Genomic DNA, 22,117 nt, shown 5'->3' with positions numbered 1-22,117 from the left:
GGCGCCATTTTGTTTAGGGGGTTTTATGAAGCCGTTTGAATGGCGCGCGCCACAGATTGTCACTGGGTCGATCAAGGAAGGTTACGTTCTCTATAAACCGTGTGCCATACACTTAAATACTGGTTTCGCGGGAAACAGTTCTATTTTCCCGCGAGTCTCCATTTTTCCCGAGACGAGGACGAAGGGACAAGTGGTTTGTTTATACAGCTGGACAGCACTACACAGAACACTTGAAAACAAGGGTTAGTCTGGTAGTCCCATGCGAGAGGCATGGCGGCCTACAGCGACACCAGAAATGAGGGTCTTAAACTACAGGTGGAAAGCAATCTAAAAGCCGACCAAACCAGACTGCGCTAGAAGACCTCTGTTGCTTCTCTACATATTATGTTAGCGGAGAGAATGGAGAGTCATGACTGGAGTGGGTGTTTCATAGCTGGAGTTAAGTGCATAGTAATAAAGCAAGAAGAATTTCTCTAGATCAAGATCAAAGGCGTTTCAATATTTTTTGGAGCCCACTTTCAAATTTAACTGACCTCAGAGACACTGTGCATAAGTGGCGCCTCAATTTGAATAACAATACCTTGGCATCCTTAGCCTCGTACTTATGTTTCCGACAAAGAACTTTTCACATGAATGTGAGGCTTAGAATGTACAAATAAACGATAGCCTCCATTTGGCGCGAAAATAGTTTCGGATATTCCCCAGTTTTAGCTGAGGAATATTCGGTCACGTGACGCGTTTAGACCAATCGCGCGCGAGCGAAAATATTTGATGGATTATAAGTATTGTCATTCACTGAATATCGGCGCCATTTATGCAAAGGTATATGGAGGACTATGTACTATACGCAATACTTTCTCATCTTCCCGCCCTCCCGGAGCGAGAGAGGAGGAGGGCAGGAGGGTGAGAGACCCTGGGAACGAGGTTGTATGTAACACACGTTGTGTAATGTGTATGGATATTTAGAATGCCAAACTCAGAACTTAAAAGCTCAAGCGTGGATAACGAATTCCTCAGTGGTGTTTCTATACCACATCAATGCGATTGGGGCTACTATCCAGAGAGACAATCAAATAGTCGTTTACAAAGACAGATGCTGTCTGCTGCGCAGCATAATCTGCAGGTGTAAACTGGATGTTTTTCCACTGAAAGACATCTATTTTTTGTCAATCACGTAAATATAAATTCGATTTATTGGGTTCGACAAGGTGAGTTGAGAACCATTTTGTGTATGAATCATATTTCGAGTGATACTCGGTTTCATTCCCCTTCAATTCGTAATCCTATGGATAAGTCAAATTAAATCAGTTCGAGAAGATCTACCTGCAGTGTTCAGACACGCTTTTGATAAGCGAAAAGGCTCAACTGCCGAATGCGGCTAGCTCAATTAACACCGTGAAGATAGCAGATGCATCTGCCGAATCATGTTTGTTAAACTTAAGAGTGTCGTGGTTTTCCATAATGAAATTACAAAATAATATTTAAGTTATTGATTTACATTTTACAGCAAATCTTCATGCTAACCCATAAAGTTACTCTAGAGCCCTAATTGAGGACATTCTAATACAAAGCTCTAAGCTCAATCCTATGTACTATATCTAAACTTCACGAAATTAGTTTAGGCCTAAGTGGCGACTATTCCTTTTGCAAAACTGATCCAGAAAAGTTGTATCATTTCAAACAGTTGTCCTTATTCTAGAGCTTTCCGTTGTCTGTGGTTTCTGTGGTCTGAAGATCTCGCTTGTGATTGAGTATAACACAAAAAATTCCAGATACTGATTTTAAATGTTTGTCACGCTTTTATAAGTTTGAAAGTAAAGGTCGCTATCTAGGATATGTCGTCACGCATCAAAAGGCTAACTTTGTGCGACGTTATCGCCACTGCACATTTTTAAAAGAGACTAAGCACGATAATGCGCATATGCAGCTCCGAATGTCAATTAAATACAACCAGAGCTGGCCTTTCTATTCTTCTAAAGTTTTAAAACAAATTATTGCATCTTGGCTTTAGCTAGCCGGTCAGTTAGTTATTCAGTAAGTCATCAGTCAGTCGTTCAATCGCTCATTTATTGTCATTCATTGGGTCAGTCAGTCAGTCAGTCGGTCTGGCGGTCGGTCAGTCAGAGCAAGTCAGTTTACCAGACAGTCAGTCAGTCATTCAGACAGACAGACAGACAATCAGTCAGCCAGTTGGTGACTGAATCAATGGAGAAAGTCATTTGTTAGGTCAGATAGTAGGTTGTTTAGAATTTGCAGGTGGTGCAGACATTCAAGCACATGAGAGGTCAGCACATTCTTCAATCGCAGACACTTCATTGTAAGCGGGAGGTGGACTGCTGGGAACGCTACGACAACGTGGACAACTGGAAGCTGTGTTTTGATTTGTAGCAGCATCCGGCTGAGGAACATGGCCAGTCGTAGGATGAACGCTTGAATCATCCTTGAGTAGTTTGTATAGGAAGTAAATCACCACACACATGACAATCAGTCCTCCGGTACACGTTCCTCCGATTAGCGCTTCACCTGAATTTGTCACAACATTGGAGAATTCATCCAGTCGTTCATCTTCAGGACACACACCTGGAAAGGACAGCAAAACATGAGACTAAAAACTTCGCTAGATCATGACAAAGAAGCTAACAGCCTCATCTTTAATTAGTTTAAGTTTGTCTGATTTTCTAATTTGGCGCTACAGTCAACTGAGAAGAATTCGTCTTAAGAGTTTCTATTAAAGAAAAATGCAACATTTACAGAGGTTAGCTAGTTTTCATGCAGGTCCCCTTTCCTGGTCGAATTGGAATTTGGAGTGTTGGAGAGTTTTTCTTTTTTCTTTTGGAGTTGTGAGTGTTCTCACAGCACACAACGGACTGACTAGCTGGTTTTACCTTATAGAGGGGGGCATTAGGTGGTTTTGTTGGAGTTGTGAGCGTCTCACAGCACACAACGGACTGACTAGCTGGTTTAACCTTATAGAGGGGGGCATTAGGTGGTTTTGCTGGAGTTGTGAGCGTCTCACAGCACACAACGGACTGACTAGCTGGTTTTACCTTATAGAGGGGGGCATTAGGTAGTTTTGTAGGAGTTGTGAGTGTCTCACAACACACAACGGACTGACTAGCTGGTTTTACCTTATAGAGGGGGTTCTGAACATGAGCATGAGGGGATTCTGAACACCGCAAAAAATTCGGCAAATACTGCAATATCCCAAAAATAATCGCAAAATACCGCAATACTTCAATACCGAGTCGAAGTTCGATGTTCTATCGAAACCACTACTCTGTATGCTGGGTACTCTGTATGCTGAGTACTCTGTATGCTGAGTACTCTGTATGCTGAGTACTCTGTATGCTGAGTACTCTGTATGCTGAGTACTCTGTATGCTGAGTACTCTGTATGCTGAGTACTCTGTATGCTGAGTACTCTGTATGCTGAGTACTCTGTTTGCTGAGTACTCTGTATGCTGCATTTAGAGCTAAAACACGGAAATAACAATCAAGAATTTGTTAACGAACGGTAAGTCACGTTATTTTCGATGTAGACATAATAATCAAAATATGTGACATGCTTTGCCGTGTGGGCTAATAATTAGAAAAAACTAACTAACCCTTTGGGGCCCATTCTCCGAACAGCTCGTTGAAAAGATGGGCAGCAGCAGCATCGGCTGCGGAGGACAGAACAGCCTGGAGGCAGACAGCTTAGGCCCAATTCTCCACTTGGAGAACGGATAAATGATGATGAACTAACCCTTTTCCGACTGGGACACAAGGAATTGCAGTTTTCCGTTACCATAACAGCTAAGCTTCATTGAGTATATCGTCCAATCGGAAAGTGGAAAAGGATCAGAAAACGTTGGAGGACTAGGAGGATAATTTCTAACGCGCATCCTGCAGGTTCGGAGAATACCGCAATACTCCAATACGAGATTAACATGTCGGATCCAAGTCGCGTCGAATAAATTAAAAAAAAAAAGGTGGACAAAGAGTGTGGTAACAAACGTCGAACCTGCGTCGATCCCATTTCACAAGATTCACTTCATTAAGACACGGGAATAAGCACATGTCCCTGTGCTATTCACTCGATGCGCGCTAGTTGCTGCTAGGACTTGCTAGCCGGAAATGCCGATACTCTGCACCATTCGTGCGTCTATTTCAAAATTAATAGGTTCGACGAATTAAGTTCCACTAAGACTCGACGTTTGCCTCAGGCCTAAAATTGCCGCAAACCTCAATGACTGTTCTCAATTCCTACTTCTCTAGCAATTAATCTTCTATCGCGTCCGTGGGTCAGGTTTTAGTATAAATCTACTAGCCTTCTATCACGAATGCTGTCCTCTGATTGGCTACGCTACTCACTATCTATTCTGTGATAGATAGTGAGTAGCCTAGCAGTGTGCCCTTTTTAACAAAATGACGGCCGCTTCTTGGCGTTTTCGACGTGTTTGTGAAGAGGATTTACATAAAGTTTTGAACGACTGGTAGATTTATACTAAAACAATTAGATTATTCGCTCTAGATTTCTATCGCGTGATAGTTGACGAGGACTATCACGCCATAGAAATTTCGAACTCATAATCTAATTGCTTAATATTTTAAATGAATTCGTGATTATTACTATTTGTTTCTTTTTGCGAGGAATGTGCTTTGATAACACAAAGCCGGCGTTTAGCTATTCACGCTGAAATGGGGTCACGTTCACGCCGAAAGGTTAAACGACTTCCTTGGTGACCAAGAATATCAACAATTCACGTTACTTGAGCTACACTGGAAATAACAAGCACGTTTTTCAGAAACAGCCGACTTAACAAAGTTACAGCATGAAACCAAAGGGAGTTTAGTTTTCATTGTTCTTATAAATAATTGTATCAGGATAGCGCGCAGCTATAAAGTTTGGAATAAGAAGATTACCGCTAGCTAAGACGTGGGATCAAATTCAGACCTCTTGCTTTCCACGTTATATGGTTTAAATTTTGCTCCTAGAGATTCTTCATATCTCCTTAATTTTTGCATTTCTTTAGAAACTGGAGCTCCATCACACTGTTTTCCATTTCAATTGATTTCCACTAAATTGCGTGCGACTGAACACGATCGCCGGATCCGATCGTCTGAATATCAAAATATGGTCGTTCCGAATGCGCGCTTAAACACATTTTCAAACGACTTAAGCGATCGGGGCGAATCATATGAAATCCACGCTCAAGTTAAGTTCCCTTTTCTGATGCTTTCATTTTGTCTAAACGAAATTTGAATAACAACCCTTTATTGAGAAACATGTCTAAAACTTTTCACTCTGATGAAGGTGGGCAGATGCCACCGAACACTCAGTGAACAAAAATCTACAGATCGGATTGTTTAAGTCAAATAATTAATGTCTATCGATCGCAACAATCCAAGTATGTCTAAAACTCTAAACTCTTTTTAATTATGTGTTTCCAGAGCCGACTTGGTTACCTCAGATTATATTCTCCTTTAAGATTTTTTTTGGGTAACCACGCGCTTCAAGCCGTGTTTTGAAGTTGGACATGGCTTAATCGAAAATTTTTATTGAGGAGTTTTTGGTAGTAGAAGTCTGAGAGTAAGAGTCTCCTAGCTTTCATGGAACTTTTTTTTTATAACAGCTGGTGGGTGAAAAGAGAAAAAGTGTTTATATCGAAAGGCATATTAGGTCTGCTTGTAGTAAAGGATAACATCCTTTTTGGGATCATTCTACTTTACACACTACGGTGTACATACCCCGCACAGCAATGTGATTTTCTTTCTCCGGAACTTTAGCTGTAAATTTTACAGAAGTATGGAATTTGTAAGCTTGTTCTATGAACCGATCAATGCATTTTTCGTTGACATCCCACAGAGAGAAAACGTATCTCGGGGAAGTAATGTTCAGGACATACTCTCCGTGACTTGATTTTACTTTGACTAAGCGCGTTTGCTTTAATTTTTGCCATGAATATGTTGTCAAAAGCGACCACCATTTTAGTTTCCATAGCTTCTTTGAGGAAGTCAGGCGCGATGGGAGGGTTGTTGAGGTTTCGCTAGTGCGGTGCTTCCCTGTTCTCGTGGACGTTTGTTTACAAGCTTGTTCGGTCACACTGATCAGTTGGTACCGAAATAGTATTACGCGAAACTTTTGTCTCATCTGTAAAAGCTTATAAAGTTGATGAAATCAGATGTATTTTTGAGTTAAGACGGATTTCTGTCTCTCATACGTTTTCTCGGGCATGTCCTAGGAAGGATTTTATTGCTGGTTTTGTCCTTGAACTGTCTTCTTCGTGTATCGTTTTACGGCTCGTTCAACTTTTACGAGCCTTCGTTTATTCCAAATTCATCAGTTAAACAGCCATTAGAACTGAAATGGAGGTAGGTTTCGCCAACATATTCATGGTAGAAATCGAAACCAAAATGTTTCGTCAAAGCAGGAACAAGCGGCCATATAAAGTCGACATCTTGCACATCTCAGTGGAATGTCAACAGAGACATTTATCAATTCATAAACACATTCCCTAGTGTTCGGCTGATATCTTTGAGAGAGAGAAACCGCATTGCTAGACACCTGACAGTACTGTATATTGAATTAGGCAGAAAGAATCCCAAAAGAATGCACCCTGTAACGTAAAATCTCAAAACACCACAAGCAGGTCGATACGTCCAAGTTTCAATGTACGCGACACTATCCCTCTTGTCACCCACTAGCCGTTAAACAAGTATGTGTAGGCCTGTGAAGAAACTTTTCAATTTGACGCACTCATTTCTGAGAAATCATCACTTTTTTGTTATCTGGCTTTAAACACCTAGAAACTCTAGAGTCCAGCTTTGTTGATGCCTTTTTTTAGAATCCGTCACCAAGGAAGTTGTTTAACCGTTCGGCGCGATGCGTTTCCGCTTTAGAGCAAATAGGTAACAACTTGGGTATAAAGTTCAACCTTTTTCATAGCCAAAATGATTTCGAACAACATATCAGTTAAAACCTCTGACAAAAAGGGGAGAAAACGTCGAACAGCTGCAGCGACTGAACAGTTTTGGACGCTCCTAGTCCATTATATGTTTGTAAGAGATTTTTAAGACCTCCTATTATTTTTAGCTTGGAAAACCAACTTGGTCATTATAATACAAGCAACTCCAGACCATCACATACGGGTTTAACGCTTTCTTAGGTTCTGCGCCCCTCTAACATTCCTATGAGATACATTTGTTTAAGACACCATTCCGAACAATGATTCCTGAGGATTCGGAAGGAAATGCAAGGATAAAGGTGGTTTAATAAAAGATAAAGCCTCTTCGGAGTTTGTACGAGATCATGAACTCTCTCATCGATAAACGTCGATGAATAAATTAACGATCCGTCAACATCAAACAAAAGTGACGTACAACCTTTTAACCTTTATCACGACATACAGCAAGCATGTATCACGAATGCTCAGGAATATCTTAACCAACGTGGAAAAATTTTCAAACTTTCAATTTTACTCATAAAAAACTCAAGTATGAATATATTACTCGGTTTACCTTTTCGAGTAGTTTTGAGAACCCAGGAGAACTCGGTCAATAACCAACGATTTCGATTCACTGAAAGCGGCTACCGTAACTTTGCTGTTTATATTTCTGCTGCCTTTCATATTTCCATCTAACCTTTTTAACATGTCCTCCTATTATGTTTAGCATATTTAATAACTAGAGATATTGTGTAAGTTCGATGTACGTTTTTCTATGAAAATGCGGAAGTCCAATTTGCCATATTTAGCTCCAAAACAGGTATCAGCGATTTATTGGATCTTTACACAAACGAAACTGAGCAATATTTACAGACGTAAAGTTATTGTGCCTTGATGAAACTTCAAGTTTTGCTTTCAATTTAGGCGAAATTCAAACTCACAAAATTTTACTACTTTTCGGTCGCGATAGACTCCTGCAAACTGACGGTGTAGCATGAGAGAAACTTTGGAGTTCTGAAACGCACCTATATCCAAATATATCCAGCTATTTTTTGCTATGTTTGATATGGAAAAGCTGTTGATCCTCAGCATATGTAAATTTAGGGTGGGGTTGTGTTGAACTCTCGTAAAAGAAGCAGCGGAACACAACCTTGTCATGATAAGCGGGACATATCTGCGTTGGACATTGTCTTACTTCACTCAAATTTGAGCAGCTTACGATTCGCCCTGTTCAGAACGACCATGTTACGACCGTGGTCGCTTAATTGTCCTTAATTGGGTCGCTTCAAATTCTACCCAGGCGATTAGCAATTTTAAAAATGGCAATCAATTTCATGGGACTGAGTTTATTGGAGCTCTAATTCTAAATAAATGAAAAACTGTGGGAAAAATAAAATCAACCCACGTGGAAAGCAAGAGGTCTGGATTTGATCTCTCGGCTCCACTCAGAAGTAGAATTTGAAGCTCATTTGCATCTTTCATTTCAGACCCTCCAGACCTGCTGTCTTGACTCTTCATATTCATGTAAACAGTGAACAAATTTCATTAGCTTGGTGTCACGGTGTAACCTGAAGTTGTTTGTCCTCAAGACACGTTCACGGCGTTGTAACGCCACACTATGCCGGAGGAATTTGAAAACGGAGATTTCACTCCGAAAACGCGTCAAATGGTTTCAGTCCACGTACTACCCAACAATCACCGGTCATTTTGGAATTGTATCTGAGGAAAAATCGATCGGGGAAATCACATTATTATCGTGACGCTATCGTTTTCGGAAAGCTCCGTTATCAAAATGTTTTCCATTCACACGAAAACGTAATGCCGGCATTTTCAAATTCCTGATTTGAGGACCGTTTTCGTGACGGATTAGCGTGAACAGTAGGCCTAACCGTAGAAATAAAGCTGCGTTTTCAAATTTCTCCAGCGTAGCGTGGACACTGCCGTATTGTCCTAAGTAGTTTGTTGATGTTTTTCGCATCAGCGCGAGGGAGTCGCCTGACCTACCCGTGTGACGGCATTTCAGCTTGAATTTAATTTGGGACTCTTTCTTATTAGAGCAATTTTTTACGAGAGCCAATATGGCAAAACTTAATATGTTTGGAAAAACTAGGAGACAGGAGGTTAAAGTGCCACTGAAACGAAATTTTCGTATGTGAGATTTTTGCTTAGTAATAAAGTTTCAACCTTACTTGGAAACACTGCGGACTTTTTTTTCGCATACGGTAAGCGAAAACTGCTTTTTCAGCCGTTCGAAATTGGCTGGTTAAGCCCAAAATTGGCGGCCATCTTGGCGCGGCCAAAACAGCCTAGTGACGTCACTGGTTGTATTGCTCTCATGCCGCGCTGAAAATTTAGAGTGATTATGGGAGAAGAGAATACTGTTCGAAGCCCCCCAAAAAACATCTTAAGGACATCTGAGGGCTGTAAAGCAGATAATAACAGTAGCCTTAGACATGAAGAGGTGGAGAGTCGATCCTGGGGCTTTTCAGTCTATTTAATTGGATATTTTATGTAAGCAAGCAAACGAGTGGGAGTTCTTAGATCGCAAAATGATCGGGACTCTTAGTGAAATGGCCAGCACTCAATTAAACAATATCTACACTCATAAAGTTAAAAGACATGAAAACAAGAGAAAGCGGCTTTTGAAAATATTATCCGGAGTGCTGCTGCACGAATCGTAGCAACAACGTTTCGAGTTTTCGAGTCGCTTCGCTTCGAGGAAACCGGACGCTTTGTGAGTTTCACCGCGGACGAGATTGTGCCACAGTGACCTTTAGTCTAGTTGTATCTGCTACATCCTACAAGTTATCGCAACAGCAACAATTTAAGAAACCCTCTTCTTTTATATGAGGGAGCGAATTTAAACTATAAAGGCAAACTTAGCTGCCATGACCCTACAATTATATGTTTTCAGGAAACGAGAGAAAGCGTGACAATGTCGGCGGCGAAAGGTCTATATGCAAATTAGTTCAAATTCTGTTTAATAAACCTTCGACTAAATAATAAACTAGTGACGTTTAACGAATTGCTTTGAACTTGAATACTATTAAATGAAGATCATAGACATAAGTATGTGCTAAAGAACTCCAAGTTATCCATCGACCGTGAAATATTACAATTGGGAGATACGTGTAAAAGAGAAGCGAAATTCCCGCTTTGTTTACACTGATACGTATGCGGCGATAAAGCAAACCCTGCTGCGGATTACAATTTTCAAAGATACATTTTGTCTACCACAAGAACTCTCACTTATTAGTATCATAAAAAGATGCTCTCTGTGTGCAAAGAAGTACTCGACTCAAAGATTGTGGACCGTTAATAACTTCATGATTGTGCGGATGGCTGATGCGCTTACGGCTTTTAATGCAGCAAAGTTGCCGAGGATATATTCGAACCTTGTTAATAGACCTTAGATAAACGTGAGAATCCAAATTTCAGAACCAGGCGAAAACAGACGACGAAATATCGTGTTTAGGCTTCAGGACGTGATACAAAAGTTGCCACACTCGTCTTCGAAATCTCCAATCGAGTACTCAAGATGTTCGAAAAGTATACTGAGCTGTTCTAATCTGTAGCATTCATTTTGGTGAATCTACATTCTTTGGCGCCCTCCAACGTTTATGATGTGTATTTCCTGTCAAGGCTGGACTGAAATTACAAGGTAGGAAACTAGTAGGTATCGACAATATGAAGAATAAACTTAAATAAATCAAGTGAAAACAAGAGAGAATCTTAAGCGCTTCTTGCGTGAATACAACCAGTGACGTCACAAGGTCCTTAAACTCGGTTCCAGAGCCCGGACACAGTTTTGCTCCAAAAAGTCGATTTCAGCAGCTAAAAAGAGCACTTTCCGTTAGGATTTGACAGAAATAAAGTTCACCATTATTTTAAGCACGTTTGAAACTATAAATTGGGCTAAAAAAAGAGAGTACGAAAATTTCGTTTCAGTGGCACTTTAAGTCTTACAGAAGTACGTGCTGGAACAGGGAATAGTTACATTAAACAAGCTGTTTGTTTGTTTGTTTGTTGAGTTTCTCACAAGTGAAGTCATTTTTAAAAAACTTTTAAATACTGAAAAACAATTTCTTTGTTTGCAAATCAAAAATCTTTATGGCCCACTTGCAAGACGTTGTTTAATATTACAAGCCACCTAAAACATATCATGGAGATGCGCGTATCAATTTACGATTCACTCGTTTCACTTCCGTATTAGCTGTCAATAAGCCAGTCATGATTTGTTTATGTTCCTCGTGGATTCTGTTAGCAAGGAAGTCATTGTGACGCGTTTCGAGCTTTGGAACAAATAAACAGATAACAGCCGCATGGAATATAAAATCATATGTTGTAACTAAGGAACTTTTTATTATGTTTAGCGAAGGCAAACAACTTACTTTCTTTGTACAATATTAAATGCAAACATTCCCAGACGGTTACACACAGCTTTGTTAACGGCTGAACTGCGCGTGCCTAGAACATTTGTCTGAGAAATGAAACACTGTAATATTCAAACGATGATTGGTGAAAGAATTTGAAGAGAAATACGACAGAGGGAATTTAATAATAAATAAAGTTAAATCACGGAATTTTGAAACGAATCTATAAACTTTCTATGTGCTACATGTCGAGTCAATAATTGTAAATGATATGTCTGTGTCAAACCAAAGCGATGTCTTATCAGGTCATAAAGCGAGTATGTATCACGTATACATCAGATACATGCTCCGGAGAGATTTTTTTCTTTTACAATCCAGATAGTGCGTAGAATAACGAAGAATGAAAAACTTTAAACTCTCAATTTTTCTTTAAAAAAGATCAATAATATAACAGTGCTTACCCTCTCGAGTCACCTGTTCACAAGTCTCACGACAATCTTCTTCGTTATCCTTCCAACAAACGAAGACGTTAGGGTACGCTGGACCAGAGCAGCTTTCGTTTGTAGATGCAGCACCAAACTCATTGTTTTTCCATAACTGACAGGTGAGCGGTAAGAGTTTGACTCCATTTAGAGGGAAAACATCACGGCTCCCAGTAAAGGAGTAAACAGCTACAGAGGTCTCCAAAAGACCAACAATAACCACAAAAATGGAAAAGAGAAGCATTATAACATTGCGCTTAAACGAGAAACTGTGTTGGTTTTTATAAAATGTTCAGATTGCCATTCACACCGGGTCATCAGTAATCTGAAAACAGGAAATCTCACCTTTAACGGACTGACGTACTTGTCTTCTGCTCACGCCAATTCCATCACGTCCCGATTAACACCGCAGTACGGTTTACTTCAGCTTCCGGGACGCCTAAAATTTTTGTGCCTAGAGTTGAACGGTTTCTACGCGAGTCTCTAGTTGAAACGGTTTCGGTTAAGATCACAGTTCTAGTGGCTTTGCTGATCTTTGTTCATCAGTGTGACGCTTGGCGAAGACGTCGCCGTCGCAGATGTCCAGTGCGAGATTGTCAAGTCAGTTCTTGGTCTTACTGGAGTTCGTGTAGCGCATCGCAGTGTGGACAACAAGGATCACAAAGCAGATCAAGACAGAAAGAATCTTCTGTGTCTTGTGGCGGCGCAGAATGCCCTGACTTACACGAAACACGGCAGTGTTATGCCAGTAAACGAGTTGATTGCCAACTAAGCTCGTGGTCGGAGTGGAGTGCCTGCACCACTCCGTGTGGCGTGTCAGGAACACAGCAAAGCGCTCGCCACAGGATAGTGACCGAGCAGTGTGGCGGAACATGCACGTCTACGTTTCGTAAAACACGAGTCTGCCCAGACCTCAGCTGTTCGAACGGAGGAAGTTTAAAAGATGGTTCATGTTTCTGCAAGGAAGGATATTCTGGAAATTGTTGTGAGAAAAAAGGTAAGGTTATTTTACTCAAAGGTGTCCTGATTCATTTTTGTTTTGGCTCTATGTTTGGCAAATCATGAAGGTCATATTGGTGTTAATGAGAGTACATTGACCACAATGAAACAAATTTGGACACAAATAAATGGATATTTTCTGTAAATGAACAGTAAAAGGTGTAATTGTTTTATCATTCGATAAACCAAATTTGTTTTCTTATTTGAATCACTCTCTGACAGCTCAGGGAATCAATCTGCAATTTTTTACCAGAGATCTTGACTACAATTACGCGTGAGCAGAGTATTATTTGCAGCAAAACACATTTAGACGGTGCTACGCATGATCAAACCATTATTTATAGGCAGTTATTTGCAGGTTATATGGTTGGCTCTCGACCAACGAAAAGGAAAAAATGCATCGAATGACAAGTGCTGTTAATTCATTTGCTATCAGCAGAGCTTGAAGACTGTCCTTTTATAATGATATAAACCGACTGATAATCTGGATCGCTAAGACGATGAAATTTTTGTCCTGGTGGCACTCTTAAAGTCGCAAAGCTAGAGTGTCTTATCTTCGCGGGTCGCGGGTAAATTGTCGCGGGACAAAAATGTCTTGAGGTCTTCGGTAAAGTATATTGTCGCAATCGAATTCGCTTTGTATCATCTTATGGAATTGCACTATTTTGTGTCCGAGCAAAAGTACTTTTGTTACATTTGCGGCCACCCCGTTAATACGGCCAATGGTCACATTCTCAAATCCAAACATGTATCTGATAATCCTTTATAATTTTACCCCGTTTATACGGCAACTCAAACCAGTTATGTTCATCTTTTCCTTTGATAATATTGTATCTACTGATCGAAGGTTCATTTTTTCATAAATTATATCGCATTCGGATGCTTATTGAAGGACAGTTGTATAGTTTAAAAGTGCAATTTTGATATATCTGACAGCTAAAAATGGTGACGTTTCGTTATCAACACCCTAAGTGAGACCAGATTTGTACCTGAGACGACGAGCATTCCTGACCTTTTCATAAAGGAGTTTCCCCCCCCCCCCGTTTTTCGAATATCCACCATTTTACAGTCCCTTGCACTGTGTCAAGTTAGTTATTCTTTGAATTTCTGGTGCAAGTACTCAATATCTTACCGCAGAAATGCTCTACCAGGGCCGTAGCTAGCATGAGGCAGGACGAGGCAATTGCCTCGTCATGGTTTTAGCCTTTTTCTGTTGTTGTTTTTTGAAGAAACGTTTAATTGAGAAAATAATCCCTAGAAAAAATTGGATTGGTTAAGATAAAAGCAGCTAATATAAGCAAGAGTGTATCGAAACAGATAATTGAGAACTGAGCGTGATTCTGTATATCATCTAAGAACTAACTTCAAAAAAGTGTTACCTAAGACTTCTCCTAATTATCTACTGTATAAAATCCATAAACGTTGGCTACTCTCGTGGATTCATTTCATTGTTATAGTACGTGTTACAACATTTGAATGCTTTAAAATGCAGATGGTCATTAACTTGGCACCAGTATCGCTCAGCAATAAAAACGCGAACTTCTACACTTACCCAAGATTGACTTTTCTGAAGAAAAATGCCACGGAAAATGCTTAAAAGAACATTTCTGAGCCTCTAGATTTCAAACTTCTCTGGGGGGGAGGGGGGCATGCCCCCAGACCCCCTAGCGGCTCGCGCCTTCGGCGCTCGAAAATTGCCTCGTCTTGTTCTGAAGACTGGCTACCGCCCTGTCTACATTGAATAAATCTTCGCACGAACGTTTTTATAAATAGAAGCTACCTGTAATTGAATAAATAGCTCATTTCCCGAAGGTGCCCGCTCATACTGGTTTAACTATACTCATATCGAGTGACACTGAAAGTCACAAAATTGACGAGCTGTATGTATTTTCGAATGATTCAAGCTGTGATTAAATGTTTTAGACGATCAACAGTCAAGAGAATTGAGGAGAATTCGAACGACGCGTTCCGCTGTTTATTTATACGATATTGTAAATAAATACACATGAACGCGGACATGGCAAAATGAGGAACAAATAGTTGATAAATAGAAGAAACGACATTACACAAGGCTGGGAGTTCTGGAGTCTTTAATATCGCCTTGGAAAGGGAAGGAAAAAAAAAGAAAAAAAAAAGAAGTTATTACAACACAGGGTATTTGGTCACCTATCCAAGTACGAACTCCGCCGAACAGGGCTTAACTTTGTTGAGCGGACGAGACGTGGTGCTGTCCTTGTGATATAGTGACTCTACGCTGAATGTATATCACTGATACTGGCTGGGAAAATAAAGAACAAAAAAAAAATGAGAGGAATGAAAATGAGAATTGTTACTTGCTTTGGTGATCGGACATGCATGAAGTGTTACTTTCTTTATAATTGTCTCGGTCTCTCGGACGAGGATAACTCGGTCTCTCGGACCGATAACTTCATGAATGTTTTCAACAGTGTTACATCTCCTCGTGTATTCTCTTACCGTTGCGTTTTGCACTATTTCTTATCAATGCTAGTGGCATTCAACTTTAACTTAACCTACGGACTAAACCCTGAAGTCAGTGGCATGAAAATTGTCACTGTTTACAGACGATCCGTTTTCCAAGTTGAGTGGCTCACAGCCATTTTGATTTATCAGCGAGAGGAGTCAGAATAAGCTACGTTTCAATATTTGGCGAACACGCTACCTCATTATATATATACACTTTCTGTTTGATCTCTAAGATGACAGCTAGATAAATCAACACAGCAGACCATAAAAAAACTGGCTGCAAGCAAACCGCTTTAAGGTCAATCAGTAATTTGTTTTTAGTTTTGATTTCATTCTTTTTTATTGAATATTACAATAGGCACTGGAAAGATTCGATGGCCTGTTCTCTTCAATGGAACAGGCAGTTTTATAGGTCTTGAATTTCTGGATTTTACCGCGCCTACTTCAAGGAATAGCGCTGCCTGGCCGAATGGTCTTCTGAGCGGGTGTAAATACTGGATTGATGCCTGAGAAGTTTTGTGCCAGTTTTTGCTTGCTTCCAGCTGTTATAATAAATTGGTAACCTGGTATTACTTTTCTACTCTCAGGTTTTTACATCCTCTGTTTTGATTTGTTTTATAATTTTCCCTATATTTCTTCTTCTGTGGCTAATAAAAAGATTTTTAGAAAAAAAAAACATCGGGTCAATGGCTTAGTTTTTAAGACAGGTGGAATTGATGGGAAAAAGGGGGTCAAGTTTGTCGCTATGCAACAGAACGGTACAATCTTAATTTATGACTTAAAAATAATGAAAGGTACAGGGAGAGTTACCTAAAAAAAAAATAACACAGCCATTCAAACCAGTACAGCTCCAAGCCTGAAAAATTGCACCTAGCTCTAGAAGTCTAAAAATAAAATATAAAAAGCAGGAAACTCTTTTGAGCCACCTTAAACAGGCTGTTGTCGCTGATGCCCGTTCGTCCCCATGATCTCATCGGCGCCATCATTGTCCTTCTCAAAAAAATGAGCGTTGAAATCTCGGATCACATTCAGCCCATCATGTGACAATACCTTTTGAATGGCTTTGCTTGTACTGTCTAGGTTTACAATGAAGAAACAGTTTTATAGAATAGGTTATATTAACAGTCGGATTCTATGAAAGTCTACACGAATGATTTATTACAGAGGTTGTACGTGCAAGCTTTGACAGGGAACACTAGGGCATGTTACACAAAGCTGCTAATTTATCAGCTATTGAGAATCTAAGCCAAACACAAAATTGTACTCTTAGGTCCCCTCCACACGTATCCGGATATTTTTGAATCCGCATCTTTTTCTCTCCAGATTCAAAAATTTCCCCGTCCACACGTGACTTATTCAAATCGAATTCATCTGTCCACACGCATCCGATGGCATCCGGATTCACTCCAGAGAAACTAGGCCTACACGTTGTGCCACCATATTGGTTTATTGTTCGATAAGAGACTGGACACAATTTTGCTGCGTCATCGGATTCGAAAATATCCGTATTCACCGTCCACGCGTTATCGACCACTCCTTACCCAGTTTGTTTATTCATTTTAATTGACGTATTTTTATCTTTTTTATTCCTTTTGTAACTGAAAAGCCCCTTTGGAGAGTTGCAAATAAAGTATGTATGTATGTATGTATGTATGTATGTATGTATGTATGTATGTATGTATGTATGTATGTATGTATGTATGTATGTATGTATGTATGTATGTATGTATGTATGTATGTATGTATGTATGTATGTATGTATGTATGTATGTATGTATGTATGTATGTATGTATGTATGTATGTATGTATGTATGTATGTATGTATGTATGTATGTATGTATGTATGTATGTATGTATGTATGTATGTATGTATGTATGTATGTATGTATGTATGTATGTATGTATGTATGTATGTATGTATGTATGTATGTATGTATGTATGTATGTATGTATGTATGTATGTATGTATGTATGTATGTATGTATGTATGTATGTATGTATGTATGTATGTATGTATGTATGTATGTATGTATGTATGTATGTATGTATGTATGTATGTATGTATGTATGTATGTATGTATGTATGTATGTATGTATGTATGTATGTATGTATGTATGTATGTATGTATGTATGTATGTATGTATGTATGTATGTATGTATGTATGTATGTATGTATGTATGTATGTATGTATGTATGTATGTATGTATGTATGTATGTATGTATGTATGTATGTATGTATGTATGTATGTATGTATGTATGTATGTATGTATGTATGTATGTATGTATGTATGTATGTATGTATGTATGTATGTATGTATGTATGTATGTATGTATGTATGTATGTATGTATGTATGTATGTATGTATGTATGTATGTATGTATGTATGTATGTATGTATGTATGTATGTATGTATGTATGTATGTATGTATGTATGTATGTATGTATGTATGTATGTATGTATGTATGTATGTATGTATGTATGTATGTATGTATGTATGTATGTATGTATGTATGTATGTATGTATGTATGTATGTATGTATGTATGTATGTATGTATGTATGTATGTATGTATGTATGTATGTATGTATGTATGTATGTATGTATGTATGTATGTATGTATGTATGTATGTATGTATGTATGTATGTATGTATGTATGTATGTATGTATGTATGTATGTATGTATGTATGTATGTATGTATGTATGTATGTATGTATGTATGTATGTATGTATGTATGTATGTATGTATGTATGTATGTATGTATGTATGTATGTATGTATGTATGTATGTATGTATGTATGTATGTATGTATGTATGTATGTATGTATGTATGTATGTATGTATGTATGTATGTATGTATGTATGTATGTATGTATGTATGTATGTATGTATGTATGTATGTATGTATGTATGTATGTATGTATGTATGTATGTATGTATGTATGTATGTATGTATGTATGTATGTATGTATGTATGTATGTATGTATGTATGTATGTATGTATGTATGTATGTATGTATGTATGTATGTATGTATGTATGTATGTATGTATGTATGTATGTATGTATGTATGTATGTATGTATGTATGTATGTATGTATGTATGTATGTATGTATGTATGTATGTATGTATGTATGTATGTATGTATGTATGTATGTATGTATGTATGTATGTATGTATGTATGTATGTATGTATGTATGTATGTATGTATGTATCGAATTCGTTGCCCAATTCGCCGGATGCGTGTGGACGGAAGCCGTATCCGGAAAGAAAAGGTTGCGGATTCAAAAATATCCGGATAAGTGTGGATGGGGCCTTAATGCCAGTCATACAAGGATACCTTCCACCAAATGTTAGATCGAAAGGTGTAATATCGAAGCCCTACAAATTACTTAATTGATTTTGTAATTTGTTTATTTTATATCTAATTGTTTGTGTAATTATTTATTTCTTATTTAGATAAACACTGGATAAATACCCATTGACAGTACTTTTTCTTTTCTGTAGGCCCTTCAAAACATTGGTTTAGGAAGATCTTCCCGCCTTGTATGATAGTAATCTCTGTCGTTATAGCTATCTTGATATATCGTAAGTACAAGAACAATAGTGTAGGCGCTAACGGTTAATAATAACGGCACACTCTAACCTTTTCACAAGCATGTCAATGGTTCAAAGAAACAAAATAACGCCCCGTCCACACTAATATGTTTTGATTTGAAAACGTATACTGACATTTTGATGTATTTTTCCCTACTGTCCATCGTCATCATCGCCGGAAAACGCATACAGAGTGGAGACAGTGAAATTTGAAGTTCAAGTTTCTTTATTTCCACACAACAGCAACAATAACAACAACAAAATATATAGATTATACAGCGACTCGGAACGGAACCCTACCGAATAAGTGTTGACAGTGGAAACGTAGGCATTCATGAACGCTGACGCCATTCATATCATGTGTGCATGTGCAAATGACAGTTGTGCTGTTTTCTCGTAGCATATCATCGTTATCGAGCTCTTAGTGTGGACGGGGAAAACGCTACGAAAACGTTTGGACGGACTGAGAGCGTATTTGGCTAAAAAGCATAGTCGAAAGCGTGTGTATCAATCGGTGTCGATCGGACGACGCCTAATATCTGTTACCTAGTATAAATCTACTAGCGTTCTATCATGAATGCCGTTCTCTGATTGGCTACGCTACTCACTATCTATTATGTGATAGACAGTGAGTAGCATAGCAGTGTGCGTTTGTTAACAAAATGACGGCCGCTTCTGGGCTTTTTCGAAGGCTCTGTGAACGTTTTGAACGACTAGTGGATTTATACTAAAAAATTAGATTATTCGCTCTCGATCTCTATGCGTGATAGAAATCTCGAGCACATAATCTAATTGTTTAGTAGACAGTGAGAGGCCTAGGAGTGCGCGGATGTTAACAAAAGTGCGTTTTCGGAGTGTCTGAACGGCTAGTAGATCCATGTTACAACGATAAGATTTTTCATCCTCGATTTATGTTGGTGACAGAAATCTCGAGCTCATAATGAAATGTTAAATATTCACACAGCCGTGATAATGAATGACAATCTTCTAAACAATTAAAGGTTGATCCCAGTTGGGGGGTGGGGGGGAACCGCCATATGAAAAGGTCGGGGATGCTCGTAGGAAAATTTGAATTAGACCCCTAAAGGACACCAATCTGGGTGCGACTCGAGCTTTTTAGGATACCGCTTAAAACGAAATACACTCGATTTCTAGCATTGTTCCAGATAGGAGCCCGCACTAGTAGACCGGACTTGAGAGAGCAACGGAAATCGAGCCTGGAAACGGAAATAAGAGCATTTTTTATCATTATTTCTTTAAATGCATCCTAAAAGATACTTTTACAGCTAAAATAGTGGTGTTTCGTCATGAAAAGCCTAAATGAGACCAGAATTCTTGATCATAACACCCCTAAGTGAGAAGACGAGCGCCCCCAACCTTTTCATAAGGGAGCCAATTTGGTCAATCCATCAATTGGTGAAAATCTACGTAAGAGGGGGGCATGGGGGCCTCCTGCCTCCTCCTCAGGCGCTTCAAGAAAAGTCGACGATCGTCACCGCAACATATATTTTTAGCCCCATGATACGAACGTCTACACTTGACGTAATACTTTTATACCTCAAAAATTTTCCACAAAATAAACACATGATAAGGTTTGTCATTGGCCAATGATGCTGTGTCGATTCTGCTGATGCCTGTAAAGGGCAAAAACAACTTTGGATTAAACACAATGGTAATTGCTTGCAGCACGCATGAACGAAGTTTACATGCTACATTTAGGACTGAGAAAGGTCAAACAAGAAACCACAGCGCCGCAAACAGTTCATTTCAGCGAACACTGTAGCGTGAAAAACACCAACATCGCACACCGTAGGGTTTGAGATCACCGCAACACCGCAGGTAGGACTTTATTCACCGCGTAACCCCATTAGGAAAGCAGTCAACACCGCAACACCGCATGTCCCCCTCACGCAACTATGATGGCGAATGTAGAAGAAGGGAAAAGATGAATACCATATTGCATTGCATTTACGATAGAATACGTACGACACTGATAAATGTATGTTTTATCACTCTGTTTCAATTGTCTCAAGCCGACAATGCAAAACCCAAATTACACTAGTTCATGCGGTGGTCTTCTAAAAATCAGGATAACACTGCGACCCATCTTCCCCGGGAGGAGGAGGGGGGTGTACTCCCGTATAAAAAGGACGGGGATGCTCTTCGTACCTGGGTTTTGGTACCTCTTAGGGTGTTCAGCCTCAGTTAGGTCCACAGCGGTAACTTTTAGGGGATTGAGCCAAAAAAATATCTGCCAGGAGATAATGTGTTATTTCAGAATTGGTACCTCTTAGGGGTGACAAACATTTCTAAACACATCCACACTTGGGATCTTGGCACCTCTTACGGGTTCTTTTAAAATTTTCCGACGAGCACCCCCGTCCTTTTTATATGGGAGAATCCCCCCCCCCGCCCCACCCCCACCGGGCCCATCTCTCAGTATCTCCATTCTTTTCAAAAGTCGAACTTTGCTTCATTTTTTCCGTGATACGTGGGTAGTAATGTGCCGGCCGAAAGTTGAACATTTGTTACCTGAAATTGATATCAGACAGTTGAGACAAATATATTTCAGATCAAAGACAAAACACGAGCTTCACATATCCTCTTCTTCGCTGCTCGATTATTGAAACAGGCTCTTCATGTAAAGTCGGCAAATGCAAATGCAGGAATTGCACCCTTTAAAGAGCTGACCTATCGGTCACCGGAGTGCTACTCAGGTTAGCCAAAGTGGTATTTAGGCTGCTAACCGGAGTACATTTTAGCGCAGTACAATTCCTATTGGGGCTTTAGTCTGGCTCTCCATGTCGCCGAGTAGAACAACTGAAGAAAAATACGCTCCCTTACGCATGCTTAATTAGTTAAACCGCTCGCCAAATACGTTGTCATAACTGAATTGCAATAGGTTAGGTACATGAAAGTGCGGTGTCTGAATGAAAGCCTTTCCAAAGCCGTTCCTAATTTTTAAGGAAAAGCGAGTTTCTCAGTTCTTAGGCAATGCAAGAAACTCCACTCTCGCAGTGCCTCTCTCCACTCAAGAGTATAAATGGGTATGGGCGATTGTTGGGACTATCTGACAGGATGCTGGGTAATAATCTGCCATGAACTCGATCCAGAGTCCTGCCCGCTAACCATCAGGCCACCGCACCTTCACCCTTGAAGTAGTAGAGCTTTTCAACTTTAAAAATAATAGACTTTGAACGCATGAAATTAAAAATGATACCTATATTTAACTGGGGAGGCGTGGTAGGCT

The 22,117-nt window shown here is 39.4% G+C and overlaps 2 protein-coding genes across 2 annotated transcripts; one reads left to right on the top strand and one right to left on the bottom strand.

The window, feature by feature from the left end:
* On the bottom strand, positions 1–12,213 carry LOC145486613 (uncharacterized). Its single transcript, XM_081465311.1, has 2 exons — positions 11,760–12,213; positions 1–2,580 (listed from the first exon to the last, which is right to left on the bottom strand). Exons 1-2 carry the CDS (start codon positions 12,022–12,024, stop codon positions 2,270–2,272), a joined length of 576 nt encoding a protein of 191 aa, XP_081321437.1. The 5' UTR covers positions 12,025–12,213; the 3' UTR covers positions 1–2,269.
* On the top strand, positions 12,144–21,214 carry LOC145486976 (uncharacterized; the record flags this gene model as incomplete). The annotated part of the gene is made up of 2 exons (XM_081465684.1): positions 12,144–12,777; positions 18,778–21,214. Coding segments are annotated over 2 exons (753 nt in total), but the record flags the coding sequence as incomplete, so codon positions are not given.
* Positions 21,215–22,117: the final 903 nt, after the last annotated feature.

Source organism: Orbicella franksi, chromosome 5, assembly GCF_964199315.1.
Source record: "Orbicella franksi chromosome 5, jaOrbFran1.1, whole genome shotgun sequence".
NCBI classification, from domain to species: domain Eukaryota; kingdom Metazoa; phylum Cnidaria; class Anthozoa; order Scleractinia; family Merulinidae; genus Orbicella; species Orbicella franksi.
This window is presented reverse-complemented; position numbering and strand designations above follow the sequence as displayed.